Source organism: Electrophorus electricus, chromosome 14 (assembly GCF_041902795.1).
Source record: "Electrophorus electricus isolate QZ-2024a chromosome 14, ASM4190279v1, whole genome shotgun sequence".
Lineage (NCBI taxonomy): Eukaryota > Metazoa > Chordata > Actinopteri > Gymnotiformes > Gymnotidae > Electrophorus > Electrophorus electricus.
The window spans coordinates 2,341,495-2,356,544 of NC_137510.1; the positions used below are offsets into that span (position 1 = coordinate 2,341,495).

Consider the following 15,050-nt stretch of genomic DNA (forward strand, 5'->3'; position numbering starts at 1 on the left):
CAAATAATGAAGGGTTCGCGCCTTCTTTAGGCGCGGTCTGCTACCCTGATCTTACAGTGCCTCTTAGTGGACATCTTAAAAGATGTAGTTTTGATATTTTATCATTGTATTGTTTTTTGTTGTTTGAGAATGTTCCTCATTTGTATTTAGATGTGTAAATGTAGATGTAAATAATTGCGCTTTGCAACCATGACACCTCAGACGTCCGCGGCGCCGGTGCAGCTTCTTAATGAAACGCACGACTGGTTATGCTATCCGATACCGTCGGGTTAACAAATATATCGCGCAGTTGTGTTACTTCTGCTTACTCGTCGAGGACTGGCAGCCTTCCCTATTCACGGCGCCGGTGAGGTCAGAGTTAAAGCCAGCCTCCGCAATCTGACAACGCGTTCGCAAGATGGCTTCGCTGCCAGTCGTTAGAGCGGCAGTACTCGTCGCTTTTTCAGGCTTTTTGACCCTAATTTTGGGTTTCGGGCTCCCGGTTGCCCTCAACTTCGTCACCCAAGCCTTCGGCCTCTCCGAAGCGAGCGGGACTGAGTGCATCGTGGCGGTATATGCAGTGTTTGTCGTGTATATAGCAATGCCTCGACTACCCCGCGGGTCTGTCAAGGTAGGTTTGCGCCTCTCTACCTCTGCATTCACACGGCAGAGACGCGCGTGTGAATGCACATCACATCAGATCGGGATTCGTGTTTCTAATTCCGCGCAGACCTCAGTGCGACGGTTCAAGAAAGTTGTCTATAGTTGTAGGATTTGCTTGTAGCCAGTAAAGTCCTCATTTAATTGCACTGTAAGATTTAAACAGAAGAACAACCTCTCCTGTACTTTCCGCCGCGCATGACTCCGGGACTGCTCACGTGCGGTTTCGGTCGGCGTCTAAGCCGCGACCCTTCAACCTCAACACCTCTCCGGTGTTCAGATGCATGGGAGGTGGTGCAGGCTCCTCAGGGGTCACACCGCCCACACGTCCCGTTGCAGGTGGAGGGAAAGGCGGTGTTCGTTACCGGATGTGACCGAGGGTTTGGGCACGCGTTGGCCAAGCACCTCCACCGGCTCGGCTTCACCGTGTTCGCAGGTTGTCTCTCCAAGGTAAAGTGTTATCCTGCAGTCGCACATCCGTTTTTTCTGGGGTTAAACGGTTATGTCTTCCCGTTGCATGTCTGAATTTAGGGAAGAAGTGTGGGGTAGTAGGTGAAAATGATTTAACAAACCCTTACGCAAAATCCTTTCGTAAAACTGCTTTTTAACTGCTTTTTACACAGTGGCACAAACTTTCACTATAGATCTCTCAGGGAAAGTGGTATTGAAAAAAATACCTTTATAGCCAATAGGGTAGTGAATTATCCCAATAAACGTCGTCTTGAAGTCACTTGATCTCTTTTTTTTTTTTTTAAAGTCACTTCTCATACAGAGGCAGAGTCCTGTATATTTCAGTATTGGTTTATTTATTTATGTTTACTGTCCTAAGACCTTGATTCAAGTACTTAAAGTGTATGATAGTTAGCTGGTGAACTGAATCAGCACCGAGGACTCTTGGCAGTACAGGGGAGGGTCCAGATTACCAGGGTCAGAGCTGGACACATGCTGTTACTGCCCTGTGCGGGGTGGGGTTGAGCGCGCAGCAGGACGGCGGTGGTGAGTATGAGCGCACGCCCTTCCCTGTGCCCCCAGGTGGGTGAGGGGGCAGCGGAGCTGGAGAACATGCACTCGGACACGCTGAAGGTGGTGCAGCTGGACGTGTGCAGCGAGGACCAGGTCTCCCAAGCGGTGGAGTTCATCAGGGCTAACCTGGCCGACCCGGAGAAAGGTGAGCTTGCTCTCGTCCGCAGCCTCGTATGGGCGATACGGTTTCCTGACTGTTGAATTCATGGGCATGTGTCAGTATGGTTTATGGGTCACTGGGGTTGCTATGACGACACTTGGCAGTTGGTTTCACAAGCCATTGCACTTGACTGGATTGCAATAAGACTCGTTTCTTCTTCTCTGTCATGTTCTCTCTAAGCACTAGCCTATGTAAAAGCACACTATAAAGTGTTTCCCTGAGTATTAGTCATTGGAGTGTTAATCTGAGATGTTACATTCATGGCATTTAGCTGTTGCTTTTATCCAAAATGACTTGCATGTACAACTTGCGCAATTGAGGGTTAAGCGTCTTGCTCAGGGGCCCAACAGTGGTAACTTGGCAGTGGTGGGGCTTGAACTGGCAACCTTCCAATTATGAGTCAAGTACCTTCACCACTGTGTTGACCATTGCTGATCAACTCCAGAAAAACAAAGATGGTGTTTTCTCTCTGTCACCTCCTGGATAGATTCAATAGTATTCCCAAAACCTTCTCGGCTCTCTGCTCATGAGCTTGACTAGGTAAAATTGATTGAACAAACCTCTATCACACAGCCACTGTGTCACGTATTTAAAACCGCCTTAACCAACAACTGAGAAGTCATATAACGACAGTAATGTATAACTACATTTAACTGCTACTTCACATTAAGAAATATAATGAAATGAAGACTGTTTCCTATCTAACACTTTAAAAGGTCCTGTTTTTATTTAGCATGCTACATTTGTATCCTACGTTTGCTGTTTTTCTTTTCTTGGTGGAGAAGGACGTCTGTGCACACGTGTGTGTGTGTGTGTATATATAAACCTGTACGGTTACAAGCTCTCGGTACTGTGTTGTCCGTGTAGTGGGATCGCTTGTAAATAGAGGTAGCGTGGAGGTCTGGAGTGGACCACTGGAGGCAGTGGAGGCTATATGTGGTGTGAGCCATGTCGGCTGGCTGACTGGTCCTCGCTGATGTCACTTCCTCGGGCAGGTCTGTGGGCTGTGGTGAACAACGCCGGGGTGTCTACATTTGGGGAGGTGGAGTTCACAAGCATGGACACCTACAAGCAGGTGTCTGAGGTCAACCTGTGGGGCACCATCCGAGTAACCAAATCCCTCCTCCCTCTCATCCGCAGAGCTGAAGGTGAGGGGCGCTGACTGCAGACCACCCTGGGGCTTTACAGAAGCCTCAGAGCTGATGTTTTCATTAGTGTCAGATTAGCCCTTTGTGATGGTTTTGCTTTGTCAGTCTTTTCCTCCGAAGCAGAAGGATGTTTGTCAGAGTATGTTAACTAAGCCCATGGACAGCGACGTCATCCTTTAGGTTTGCAGACTAATCTAAGTAAACCCCTGCTAGAGCAACCATTACAGTGCACCTTCACTTTGCAGCTTGTACATTTGAACGATTGGCCATCCCTGTTCAGATGTCTGGATGCTGATCTCAGCCCCTAACGAACCGTGTATGGCATTTACAGTCTTAGATACTCGTATCCATAGCGACGTGTGTACATCTATCAGTAGGAGAGTGTGTACTTCGTGACCCGGGTGTTGGCACCCTGCTTTGGCTATGGGAGCACATGTTGTGTCCGCTGTGTTTCAGGGCGTGTAGTGAACATAGCCAGCATGTACGGAAGAATGGGGAATGCCTTGCGTTCTCCTTACTGCATCTCCAAGTTCGGCGTGGAGGCCTTCTCCGATTGTCTCCGGTACGAGATGAAGAACTGGGGTGTTAAGGTGTCCGTCATCGAGCCGGGGAACTTCATCGTGGCCACGGGCATCATGACGCGCGACACCGTGGCCACCACGGCGGAGAAACTGTGGAAGGAAGCGCCCCCTGGTGTGCAGGAGGACTACGGCAAGGCGCACTTTGAGCAGCACATGGCTCTGATGCGCTCCTACTGCAACAGCGGCCAGCGTGACATCACACCCGTCCTGGAGGACATCACGGACGCCCTCACGTCCAAGCGGCCATACACGCGCTACAACCCCACGGAGCCCCATTGGTGGATTCGGATGCAGGTCATGACCCATCTCCCAGCTGCTCTCTCTGATAGGCTATATTTCTGATAAGGTAGCCGCCCTCCTCCTCCCACCGGGGCATGAACAGTTCATCGTGTCAGTCTTCGCCACAATTTCGCTTTCCGTGCTTAAGATGCCGCAATAATTGGCGTATTTCTGCCATCGTTCGGTGCACTGACATCAAATAATTCCCCGTCATAAACGCTGTTTCAAAGGCAGTGGACACTAATAAACCACAGCAGAGTCTGGTGTGTGCTGCAGTGTTAGCGCGCCGACCAGTTTAACGTTCCTACTGTACGCAACATGACATCCCACAGATGGCACCTACTGGTCTCCTCTTCTAGTGCAGTGCAGAGTCACTGTGTGCTGGAACGTGCGCAGTCTTAGCCAGTATCAGTTAGTAAACTCACCTCTGTTATTAGTTAAATTGATCATAATTATCATTTCTTTTTATTGTACATTCTTTATTCTAATCACTTCAGCAAGACTGCACATTCTTTTTTAAAAAAAAAAATCATGTTTAAGCCCAAAGTCAGAGTTTCACACCTAATTATCAGGCTGATAAAAGCTGTACTCTGTTTATACGTGCTCATAACATTCACTGCAGATCAGAAGTTCGGAATCAATATGAACATAACACTACACACAACACCGCACAAAATAAAAGGGTTTTAAATCATTTGAATGAGTTTTACTCACATTTTCTTTCCTAAAAATCTTCCATCTGCACTGACAGGCCGACACCTTCAGGGTACCCTCGGTGAAGTTTCAGCTGACGCGTTATGATTCTGTCACAATGCTTTTCCCACCAATTGCTCGTCTTCCCAGCAAGTAAGAGATCCAACGTCTGCATAGGTGTGTTGGCTGGTCTGTGCGTTTCTCTCCTGTCACATGCTGAGCTTTCAGTCACGTTTTAGTATTTGGGTAACAAATGGCTGTAAAGTGGATCAAAATGACCTCCATATTGCTTTTGGTGTAGATCCTTTTATAAATTCTTGTTATTTTTGACGTGTGCTTTTATTTTATTGCTTGCTTGGAAGGAGCCTCCTCACTTATATTTGGGATGAAAATAATGCAACTCCTCAAATTCTTAAGATTTGAACTTTTTCTCAATAAAAGTAGTTTGTGAAAATATTGAGTTCACTTTTTTAAATGCTGCGTACCTGGGAAGTTCGTCTCGTCTTCACTTGCACTCATCTTCCCGTCCTATAGAGGGCAGACTTGGGCCACTAAGAGCAGCCCTAGTCCTCCGATCTGGGCCACTGCAGGCACAAAATGTTACTTGGAATAAATATTTAATATATTTAATATCTTGTCTAAGATCATCCAGTTGATCGAGTTCTCCACTGGATTCTTACCAGTTGGCCACAATAGTATTCTGCGGAGATTTTCAAATATGCAGTTAGCTGGATGTTTACATTTTTTTAATAAGATGATTACTCAAGATAAAAAAATGAAGCAGTCACCAGCTGAGACAAACACAGAGATTAACTAGTGACAGACTGCCACCTCGGTGCCTCAGCCTTCAATATCCGTCATGCCTGTTGGGTGTTAATTATAAATATTCTACAACCCCCCACCCCCTCCTTAAGGAAGACAGTGTCCTCTGTAAGGCTGCAGAAAGCATCCAGGTTTTGGTTTATATGAAAAGATCATTAGAACACAAGTGTTTGAAATAGTGTGAGTAACAGTCCTCTGTATGAGTATATACTCCACCAGGTGAAGATCACTGCCCGGTCTACTTTAACATCACAATAGGTGTGGAAAAATCTCTAGATCATGTCTGTGTATACTAAATTATGATAATTTTGTTAATGTTTAATAATTTGAAAATGATGGATTCAAAAACATTCTTAAAATAATGAAACAGGTCTAGAAAGCCTGTGGTGAAGCTGTGCTGAGCTCAGACTTGTTTTTTATATTATAGTAAATCACTCAAAATGTACAGAGGAATGCTGATTGTAGAAGAGCCTGATATATCCTACATTTACATTTAGAAAGCGAGATTGAGTCAGGATAAACGTTTTGCGTCTGGTTTTAGCGACGACGGGGACACCCGTGCTCGTTATTTCTCTCACCCTGTAGTTTCTCCGTGTACGAGACAGAGAGCAGCACTGGTTTACACACTTTATTACTTCCTTTGAACAGTCTAATAAAGTTCTGTTAGATAGGAAAAGGACTCTTAGTTCCACGTAGATAGTGAGCATATGTACAGTCATTTTCACAGCATCGTCTGGCCCAGAGCTCTGTCTCTTTTTTTCCTCTGTTTGACAAAGCAAGTACAGGTTGCCCCTCCCCACAGGCTCATGGTAAGTAATAATTAATCTGTGACATGCTTAAGGTTAGAAAATACATGAAGGCAAGTCATTCCCACGTGAGCCATCAAAATTCACAGGGTTCTTTTGTTAGTGACTCTTTACAGTAATACTGCCGATCCAGGGAACGTTTGGCTTTTCCACCCTGATGGACGCAGTTCCCGGGAGACCCGTTTCTAGACACGCCTTCTTACTCAGACACCTGGGCACACGGTCATCGAGTCGCGAAATACGAGGGCTGTTCTAGGCCTGCACGGACAGGAGGAAACCCCCTAGTCAGCAGGACAGGGCTTCCCACACCTGGTCTTCGTGTATCCCACCGTGAACTCTGGGAGCAGGGTTAGGAAAGCCTGCACAAGTATGGCAACCAAAAATCTTTCCCTAGATGAGCAGTATTACCATGTGGTGTGTGACGACAGCACGGTTGGGTAAAAGGAAATGTCTGGGTCGGTGGTGGCATAACAGGTCACCTTTATACCTGCTGCTGGTTCCCATAACAACAGGGATGGATCAACAGGGAACCTGGCCACATTTAAAGGGAAGAGCAAAACTAAGCACACCAGGAAAGGAGAGAGCGAGAGAGAGACAGACAGTGACTACATCTTAATTTCCTCAATGAATCGGCCACACAATCACCTACAAGGCTGCAGTCACTCTATACGTGACCATTTTAGAGGCCAGGTGAGAGTTCATGTGTCCAGTAGAGACTATTCAAGAATCAAATCTAGTAAATATTACACCATTACATGTCCTTTTTTGCTCCTGTTGCCAAAGACATTTAAGAAAAAAAAACTGGCAAGGTCTCAATAACGTCTGCTAAATGTAAATCACAATACAGCTCAGTCACACAAATGACACCTGCCCGTTAGAGCACGGAACTGATTAATCATCCCCATTATAAATGTAAACCTTGAATTATCTAAATGATGTACTGTACAGTCAGCCTGCTCAAAACAAAAAAGTGCAGACATGAACCTACAGAGTAACAGCCCACCACGCTGAGGGCACACAGCTGCACGGTTAAGGTCGCTTCTCGCTAGACAAAGAAAGAACGAACCAGGGGTGAGCTGTACATAAGCATATCACAGCGGCACATCAACACAAGGCACAGCACGCAGGTCGCGCTGAACGTCTGAAGTGCGCAGGCTGCCGTTACCCCGCCGCACGACGTCGGATTTACGCAAATGCAAAGCAGTACTCAAATAGAGAAGGCAAGGCCGGGCGGGAGAGACGCTGTGCGCCACGCCGAACGTAAAACCTTTGGTTTGGGTAGCATCGACCGCGTGCTGCCTTCTTCCTGCTCCTTTATCGTGTTTTAAGGAGCAGGCCATCTGCTTTGAACACACTCCAGGGACTCCAGGACCGGCCAGGGTGTTGTCCACACGCTTCTCCGTCCACAGCGCCGTGCCTGTTTTTCGCTCTTGAAAGATATTGCAGATTGGATTTCACTGTAAACCTTCACAGTCACCCGTGACTCACTACTCTGCTTAGCTGTGTGTGCGCGTTTTTCCATACACCCCCTTGAAAAACCCCACCACGCTCTCTCGCCCCAGTTTAGCCCCCAGCTGGGGAAGTCATCAGTGAAGGCTAATGTCCAACCCTCAGCATCCTGGTCCCTGTCCAATAGCACCCCCTGCAGGAGGCATCCCACTGCCTCCTGATACCTCCCCCCATGTAAATGTTTTCCGTTTTTAGCCAAAAGAAAAAAGTTTCACCTGTGCCCGTGTGCCCACCTAGCTGAGCTGAGTTCCAGCACAAAACATCTCCTTCCAGTCAGCTTCCACATGATCCCTGACCACATGCAGCTGTCCGTCACACGAGGGCCGAGTAACTCCGGCGGACACCCGGCATCCTCGCTGCTACTCGTGTGACCCACAGACATCCTTCATGCCAGCTTGACCGCAAACCGCAATACTCCCACACGGCCCACGCCACACACAAAGGTGGATTACTGCTGAAGGACTTCTGAGTCCAGCAGAGTATCTGATACCCCACCCAGTCAGGACCTGTGTCCGCATGGCTGGCTGTGCACCAACCAGTACAGGGAAACGAGCACATGCAAATGTCACAAGCAAATGTTACAGTGAGACCATGTGGCTGATCCCAGTTCGGTCTCACTGCTGGACACGAGAAAAGGTTTGAGTTTCTATTAACATCAGTCAGTGTCTGATGGCTCTCGGCACACAGGACTTTAACCCGTCTAGACTGATAAGGAAGCAGTCATCACTGCTGAAAGAATAGACCTTTTGAATACAGAACGGTTCCCTCAGCAACGCGCCTGGCATTCCGTGTCGATGCAGCCTCTTCATCGTGATAAGCTGTTTGCAAATATCAAAACAACCGCTCGGCCTCGGGTCAGATTCATACAGGCGGCCGGGGCTCGGAGTGACGTTCACTACACCCTTGCTAATAAATAAGCTTTGGTCACCCACTGTGATCGAGTTAGAAAAGGTTAGCTCAGCTCCCTGTGACGAGAGACTGCATGAAACTCTGGAAATGTGCGATGCAGTTTCGCCATCTTGAAATTAAAAGGACACGGTTACCAAAAGAAATGAATATATGTGTATCGACAGAAGAAAGCCTAGTTATAACTAATACATATCGACATGAAGTACATCACCTATGCCCTAAACAGAATCATAGCTTTGATACGTGGAAGTGTCCGAACATCTCCGAGCATGAAAATGGGAGTCCATACTTCGTTTCCCCACCCCGACCCTCCCCTTCCCTTTCTCTCCGGTGTCGGAATGCTATTTTTTACCCCCCTCCCCACCCCATCTCTCAGTCCTGGAGCAGTTGTGGCACTACGGGCAGGGCAGTGGTCTGGATCAGGAGGCGGGGAGTGCCTTGACCAGGTAAAGTTTGTCGCCCTGCTCGCCAGTGAAGATGGGCGCCTTTTTGTAGTGCTCCACCAGCTCCTCCATGGAGCTGAACTTGCGCTGTCCGATGCAGTACAGGTCGTCCTTCATCTGAACCTTGAAATGCTTGTTTTTGGTCTGGGCCTTGAGGGATATGGAGAAGTCGTTAGGCTGCAAAGGGAGACAATGGCATGGAGAGGTTATGGCCAACCAGTGGACCCCAGACAACCGCTTCCTTCATCTTTCTCTCATCTTATGTAGTTAATGTTCTCTTTTAAGTGATCTGTAGTTACAGCCTTATACACAGTACATTAGTCCATACAGTGTGGAAGTGGTAGCTCAGTGGTGAAGGTACTTGACTAGTAAACAGAAGCTTGCCAGTTCAAACCCCACCACCAAGTTGCGCCTTTTTGGCCCTTGAGCAAGACCCTTAATCCTCAATTGCTCAAGTTGTGTTCAGTCATGAACGCAAGTCGAGTTGGATAAGAGTGTCCGCTAAATACCATAAATGTAAATGTGCACAATACCAATATTGCAGTATTGGGTGGGGATGGGGGATGTGCATACCCCTGGTCCAGGAGCAGCTTGGGCTAGAACAACAATACTGATACAATACAATACTCTGTTTTCTCTCAACACTCCCCAAAAGCTGTCCAGATGTTACTCACCGAGGACTCGCTATCTCTGATGAGGAAGTCTCCCTCGGTGCCTCTCTGGTTGAGGGCCACTTCCGCCTGGTGCCGGGTCACCTTGCCGTAGTACCACTCCTTCCCAGCAAAGCGCCCACTGGCTGAGGGCTCTATGTAGTCGCAGTCGGGCGTTGGCGGGCCCGCCCCACCCACGGGGCTCTGCGCCTCCTGCAGCACGGCCACGTAGTTCTTGGGCACCAGGCCGACCTGCCCATCCGCTTTGCGGCACTTCCACCACTCGGGGTCGTTGTCCGGCTTCTCTAGCACGTCCATCACCTCGCCCTTGTCGAAGTTCAGCTCCTCGTCGTTGGCCGAGCTGAAGGGGTAGAGGGCCTGCACTGCGTGGAGCACCCGCCCACCGTTCGCGCCCTGCACCACCGCCGCCAGCTTCTCGGGCAGGCCCGCCGCGTCCCCGCCGACGCCGCCATCCTCCGTCACGTAGTTGGAGGGGAACCACCCGGAGCGGCCGCCGAAGCTGCCCCGCCACCAGCCGTCGCTGCACTTCTCCATGACGATAACCCGGGTGCCCTTGACCAGGGACAGCTCGTCCTCCCGCTCAGCCGTGTAGTTGAACTTCACGAGCGCCGGCAAGTTCAGGTCATACAGGCGCTCGCCGTTGTCCGCATAGAAGTCCGCATCCGGGCTCGACGCCGTCTCCCGCATTCCGGTTTTCCGCTTCACCTTCCCGATCCCTGTGGACACACACCAAGATGAACTTGTTAGTCGCAAGCCGCCATTCCGAGCTGAAGCCTGGACGTTAGCGTTCGTGACATCAGAGTGTATTCATGTGTGTGTAAGAACCACTGAGGAACCCAGATGCTGTCCCACACGGCCCCTTAAAGGCCCGGGCAGGAACTGCTCCAACTTAAATGCAATTTACTAGTATTTCAAATCTCACTACTAATCTGTTCATCATTTTCCATCCAGTGGGCAAACTGCAGGCTAGCCATGGGGCTGGTGAGGGAGTTCGCTCTGGTTTTAACGTACATGGATCTTGTGTCTGTGCAGCTTGGTCAAAGACCTGCATTAAGAGCAACACACTCCTTGCCAAACTTAATGCCAAAAGAATTATTTTACATATTAAGGAACACAAATATCATGTAGTACAATCACTGCATTCTACTAGTTTCTAGACGGCTTTAGAAGCCGCAGTAAAGCACTGCACTCTGAAGCCTGGCGCACGCTGCACGTGCAGGTACCGGACTGCGGCAGGAGTGGGGAGACCACAGTCACGGCAACCTTCATACATGACTGATCTGCACACTTCAATACTCCCGAGTGGTGCATCAGCACGCTGTTTAGTACTCCTCAGTGGTATATACTTGCATTCTTTTCGCGTTCTTACATCTTAATGAACCTTCAATGCATATCCCACAATTAGCAAATAAGCATGTGCTTCTGACCAAAAGGACAGGAATCATCCGCAAGCACGGCAGGGGCTGTATTGACAAGGCTAAGATGACTAACTGTGGGTGAAAGCCTCTGTGGTAACTTAGCATGACGTCATGGCCAGTGAGAGCTGGGCTTTAACCCAGTCAGAGTCCTCTGTCCATGTAACGATCCCCACCACGTCAGGAGCCATGTAGCATCTCCCGTTCACCCAGTTCACAGTCCTGCACAGGTACAGTAAAACCAACCAAACGCTTCAGAATCAACACGCTCCCACTGCCAAAACATCACTCCTGTCAACGCGCAACACACCGCACGGTCCAGGAAAATCTGCGTTGGTGTGGACACGCCCGGGTTCAGAAGCGTCTATGTCTGTGTGGACACGCCGGGGTTCAGGAGCAGGGGGTGGACGTCACTCCCTGTGCACTTATGCCATTCTTGTGGGATTCACCTCTGAAAACGAAAGCTATTGTGGTTGGTTACAAGCTTGGGCAGGCAGGATGTGAGTGGAGGAGGGACTTGTTCAAACACACACGCCTGTGCTCCTGGCTGAGTTACATACACACTGGGCCTGATCTAGAGCTAGCCTGTGCTCATTACACAATCAGTACACACGCTGGCTCTGCAGGTGAATGAAGTCTGTGTGAAGGCATTCATATAATATTTTTGCATCAGTTGAGCACACAGACAAGGCAATGACACTCCCACCGCCCAGATAGAGAGAGAAAGATGTGCACAAACACGCACAAACACACACACACACACACACAGCTTCTCCATCATAAGCATAGAATGATATTTAGTGTAAACAGCCACCTCTATGCAGGCCAAAGTGTAAACAACCACCTCTAAAAAGTGTTACTAATTGTTGTTGCTGTCCCACCCTCCAATCAGAGCCAGATGCATCTAATTTTATTACTGCCACATTGTGAATTTCACTAGGAATCTCTCTCACAAAGCATGTCACTGGAATGCTCACCACACCCAGGGTCATGCTTTTGTTTGGAAAGACAGAGTGCACACAGAGAGAGAGAGAGAGAGAGAGAGAGAGAGAGAGAGAGAGAGAGAGAGAGAGAGAGGCAGAATGGAGGAAGAGCATATGAACATATGCAGGGGAGGTTCTCTGGTGACTCAGCGTTCCATCATCTTACGAGCTCCAGGCCAAGAGGCGTGACTCGCTGGATTACAGGGGCAGCGTCGCACAGGATCCCCACGCTGCCACAACGGCGGGCTTGGCAGGAGCGAGAGTGGCATTACTGTGAAGGAATGTCCACTTGGTGCAAGACTGGAGGGGGAAATTGAACACACTCTTCACCCCCTTCCCATCAGGGCGCAGTCTTACGGAGCACCTACCCTTCCATCTGACGGGAGCCGCTACCTCGTGCGGGATCCCAGTTTCCGACAACTACCACTTTAACATCCTCTGTTCTATTACTTTGTCTTTTATAGTTTACCATAATGCATTAATCAATAATGCATGTTTGTATAAACATTATTCTCCTGTTTGCCTGATTTTTTTTGTTGTTTTTGTCTTTATAACGTAAAGCACTTTCTAAACGTTTTTTTAAAAAGGTGCTATAAAAATGCACTACCTTTATGTCTCAAAGAAACGTTATTATATTGTAATAATTTAATATCAAACACCCATCTCTCCATGGCAACCAGCAACAAAGTCAAAAGCTGGATTTTTATGTGCCTGATATGAGTGCAGCGTTGACTTCATGACATGGGATTGGCTACCTTCCCATATGGATCCTGCCTTAGTCACCGACATGCCTCCAGGTGCTTGAGTAAGGAGCTCCACCTACACCAGACCAGTAACTCACCAGTCCATAACACCACCCCCCTCTACTAAGGACAGAAGCTCTGAGGATGGAGAAGAGAAGAAAACGGAGGTGTTGCGTGGGGTCCACTGGCCATCGGAGCCAGTCCCCTTCACATTCCTGAACAGAGGACAGTCGTGGAAGTCCGTCCCACTGCAGGACTGGGCTTGCGAACGTTCCTCGCCATCTTTCTGTTCAGTCACGACATTCGGAGTCCTGCACCACGCTGCGGGAACTTCCCCTCCATGTCAGGGCCTTTCCTCCTAACGAAACATGGCTGACCGCTTGCCTCCTCTGTCCCCCACAGAGGGGTACCAAAGGGGTCTGCTCCTACACGGCCAGGGCTTTATGTACACACTGTACCAATGGTGGAACTCGGAGGGCTCGGAGAGCCACAGTCGCTGCGGCTGAGCAAAACGTCGATGTGAAATAAGTAACATACAGAATTGTAGAGGGAAGAATGATGCCACCAGCAGGCGCGTGAGCAGAGCTGGCCATGCGGAGCCCTGGAGTTTGGGTGGAGCAGTGGGAGGAAAAACCAACCAAATAATACGCTAACACAGAGTTTCGGAGAAGCAGTGTGAAAAGTGCCCCAGTGCTTGTGGCAGGCTGAGAACATGCAGAAATGCAGCCTTTCAACCACAGTCCTGCGAGACATGAGCAGACTTACAGTGCAACCACCGGAAGCCAGGCAGTGCTGCTCAGTTTGGTTCCCTCAAGTGACCGATGAACTGACAAAACTGTCTGCATTTACTCGCCGAACCCTACCGGCATTCGCTCCCCCTCAGGCCTAGGGAAGGGGTCCTCGGACGGGGTGGGCAGGCTCTCGCCGGCGCGCGGCCCACGTCTCCTACAACATGAGTCTTTCGGGGTCATCAAGGGGCCGAAAGACGAGGCCAGAGAGCGGCATAGCACGTCGGCTCGTGTTCTGCCGGTATCGGATAAGCACGAGGAAAGCTGGAGACTGATCCACGGTCGGCGTTCGTAACCGTAAGAGCAGGGCAAGGTCGTCGCCTCCTTTACCCCGAGCCCACTGGAGGGGCTCTCCACGTCCATGACACTTGCACAGAAGCTGGAGTCGCCTCAGAGCAACAGCCATCTCTGCCTCTTACACAATCGTCTGGCTAACGGGGCTCAGCTGAAGATCTCAAAAAAAGAGGAAGAGAGCCAACAACCGAGAGGGAGGGATAGGGAGGGAGGAAGTGAGAGTGAGGCAGGGGAGCGGGGGAGAGAGAGAGAGAGGAAACTGTAAATATAACACTTGGATACATCTGAAAGAAGGGGGAAACCCCCCTATTTCTCAGTGTCTGTGTGTGTCACTGCTCACAGTAATCCTGGCAGATCTTGTGGCGCCTTCTTTGAGAGAGAGAGAGAGAGGGAGAAAAAGGAAGAAAAAAGAGAGAGAGAGGGAGGTGTGGTGCGGGAAGTGGAGAGAGACGTATGGACAAACGGATAGACTGACTGACGCTCAGACATTTGTGAATCAATAGTCCCAGTTTCCTCACTTCCTCTCTTGCTAGCTCAAAGGAACTGGGGAGAAATCTGACTCAAATTAGACAACTTCCTCTCTGAGCAGAGGCCAGAGGACAGGAAGAGAGAAGAGCGTGTCACTGTCTCTTCAGGTCCACATCAAACTGCTTTGGAGGTTCCAATTCACCAATAAGAATAATGACCTCATACATACAGTTCACCAACACTGTTATCACCAAGCAAGTACATTTCTTAACATTAAACATGATTCCTGTGTAAGGAAAACAAATAATAATAATAATAATACTCATATATACAACAGTTTACTAATAATAATAATATTTTCATACGTTAACATACAAATAATGGTGTTGAAAAACAAATCAGCTAACACAGAAACCATGCAATAACAATGTTGACAGTGAATCCAAGTGAAAGGCCGCGAGCTCTTTAAAAGCGCGCATGAGCGAGACCGCGTGGGCCGACTCGAGCGCGGAAACAACTCGATTATCGCGCTCCGCCGTGAGCTCTCCCGGTGGAGACGCGGGTGCAGCAGCCGTACACAATGCACGCAGTGTTCGGCCTCCACGAGCCCCCCGCCTCACGTGCGGCTGCACCTTCAGCCTGCTGCTACCAAAGATGCACACGGTGCACAGCCGCG

At 49.1% G+C, this 15,050-nt stretch overlaps 2 protein-coding genes across 7 annotated transcripts in view; one reads left to right on the top strand and one right to left on the bottom strand.

The window, feature by feature from the left end:
* The first annotated feature begins 324 nt into the window (after positions 1-324).
* bdh1 (3-hydroxybutyrate dehydrogenase, type 1) lies at positions 325-4,977 on the top strand. Its single transcript, XM_027021908.3, has 5 exons — positions 325-610; positions 979-1,089; positions 1,672-1,807; positions 2,818-2,970; positions 3,427-4,977. Exons 1-5 carry the CDS (start codon positions 398-400, stop codon positions 3,891-3,893), a joined length of 1,080 nt encoding a protein of 359 aa, XP_026877709.1. The 5' UTR covers positions 325-397; the 3' UTR covers positions 3,894-4,977.
* Positions 4,978-5,960: 983 nt separating this feature from the next.
* nck1b (NCK adaptor protein 1b) overlaps positions 5,961-15,050 on the bottom strand; it is a 30,687-nt gene continuing 21,597 nt past the window's right edge. For all 6 annotated transcript variants that reach the window (XM_035530723.2, XM_027021911.3, XM_035530724.2 and 3 more), the window contains 2 exons: positions 9,687-10,399; positions 5,961-9,189 (listed from right to left, as the gene is read on the bottom strand). In XM_035530723.2, the coding sequence (XP_035386616.1) occupies positions 8,989-9,189; positions 9,687-10,399 (914 nt within the window). In that variant the 3' untranslated portion in view covers positions 5,961-8,988. The remainder of the gene's footprint in view (positions 9,190-9,686; positions 10,400-15,050) is intronic.

Excerpts from the sequence above, each read along its gene's own strand:
- bdh1 (XM_027021908.3), top strand. The coding sequence starts at position 398 with ATGGCTTCGCTGCCAGTCGTTAGAGCGGCAGTACTCGTCGCTTTTTCA. Across the intron at positions 1,090-1,671 it reads TCGCAGGTTGTCTCTCCAAG|GTGGGTGAGGGGGCAGCGGA; the intron begins GTAAAGTGTTAT and ends CTGTGCCCCCAG. Across the intron at positions 1,808-2,817 it reads CCTGGCCGACCCGGAGAAAG|GTCTGTGGGCTGTGGTGAAC; the intron begins GTGAGCTTGCTC and ends TTCCTCGGGCAG.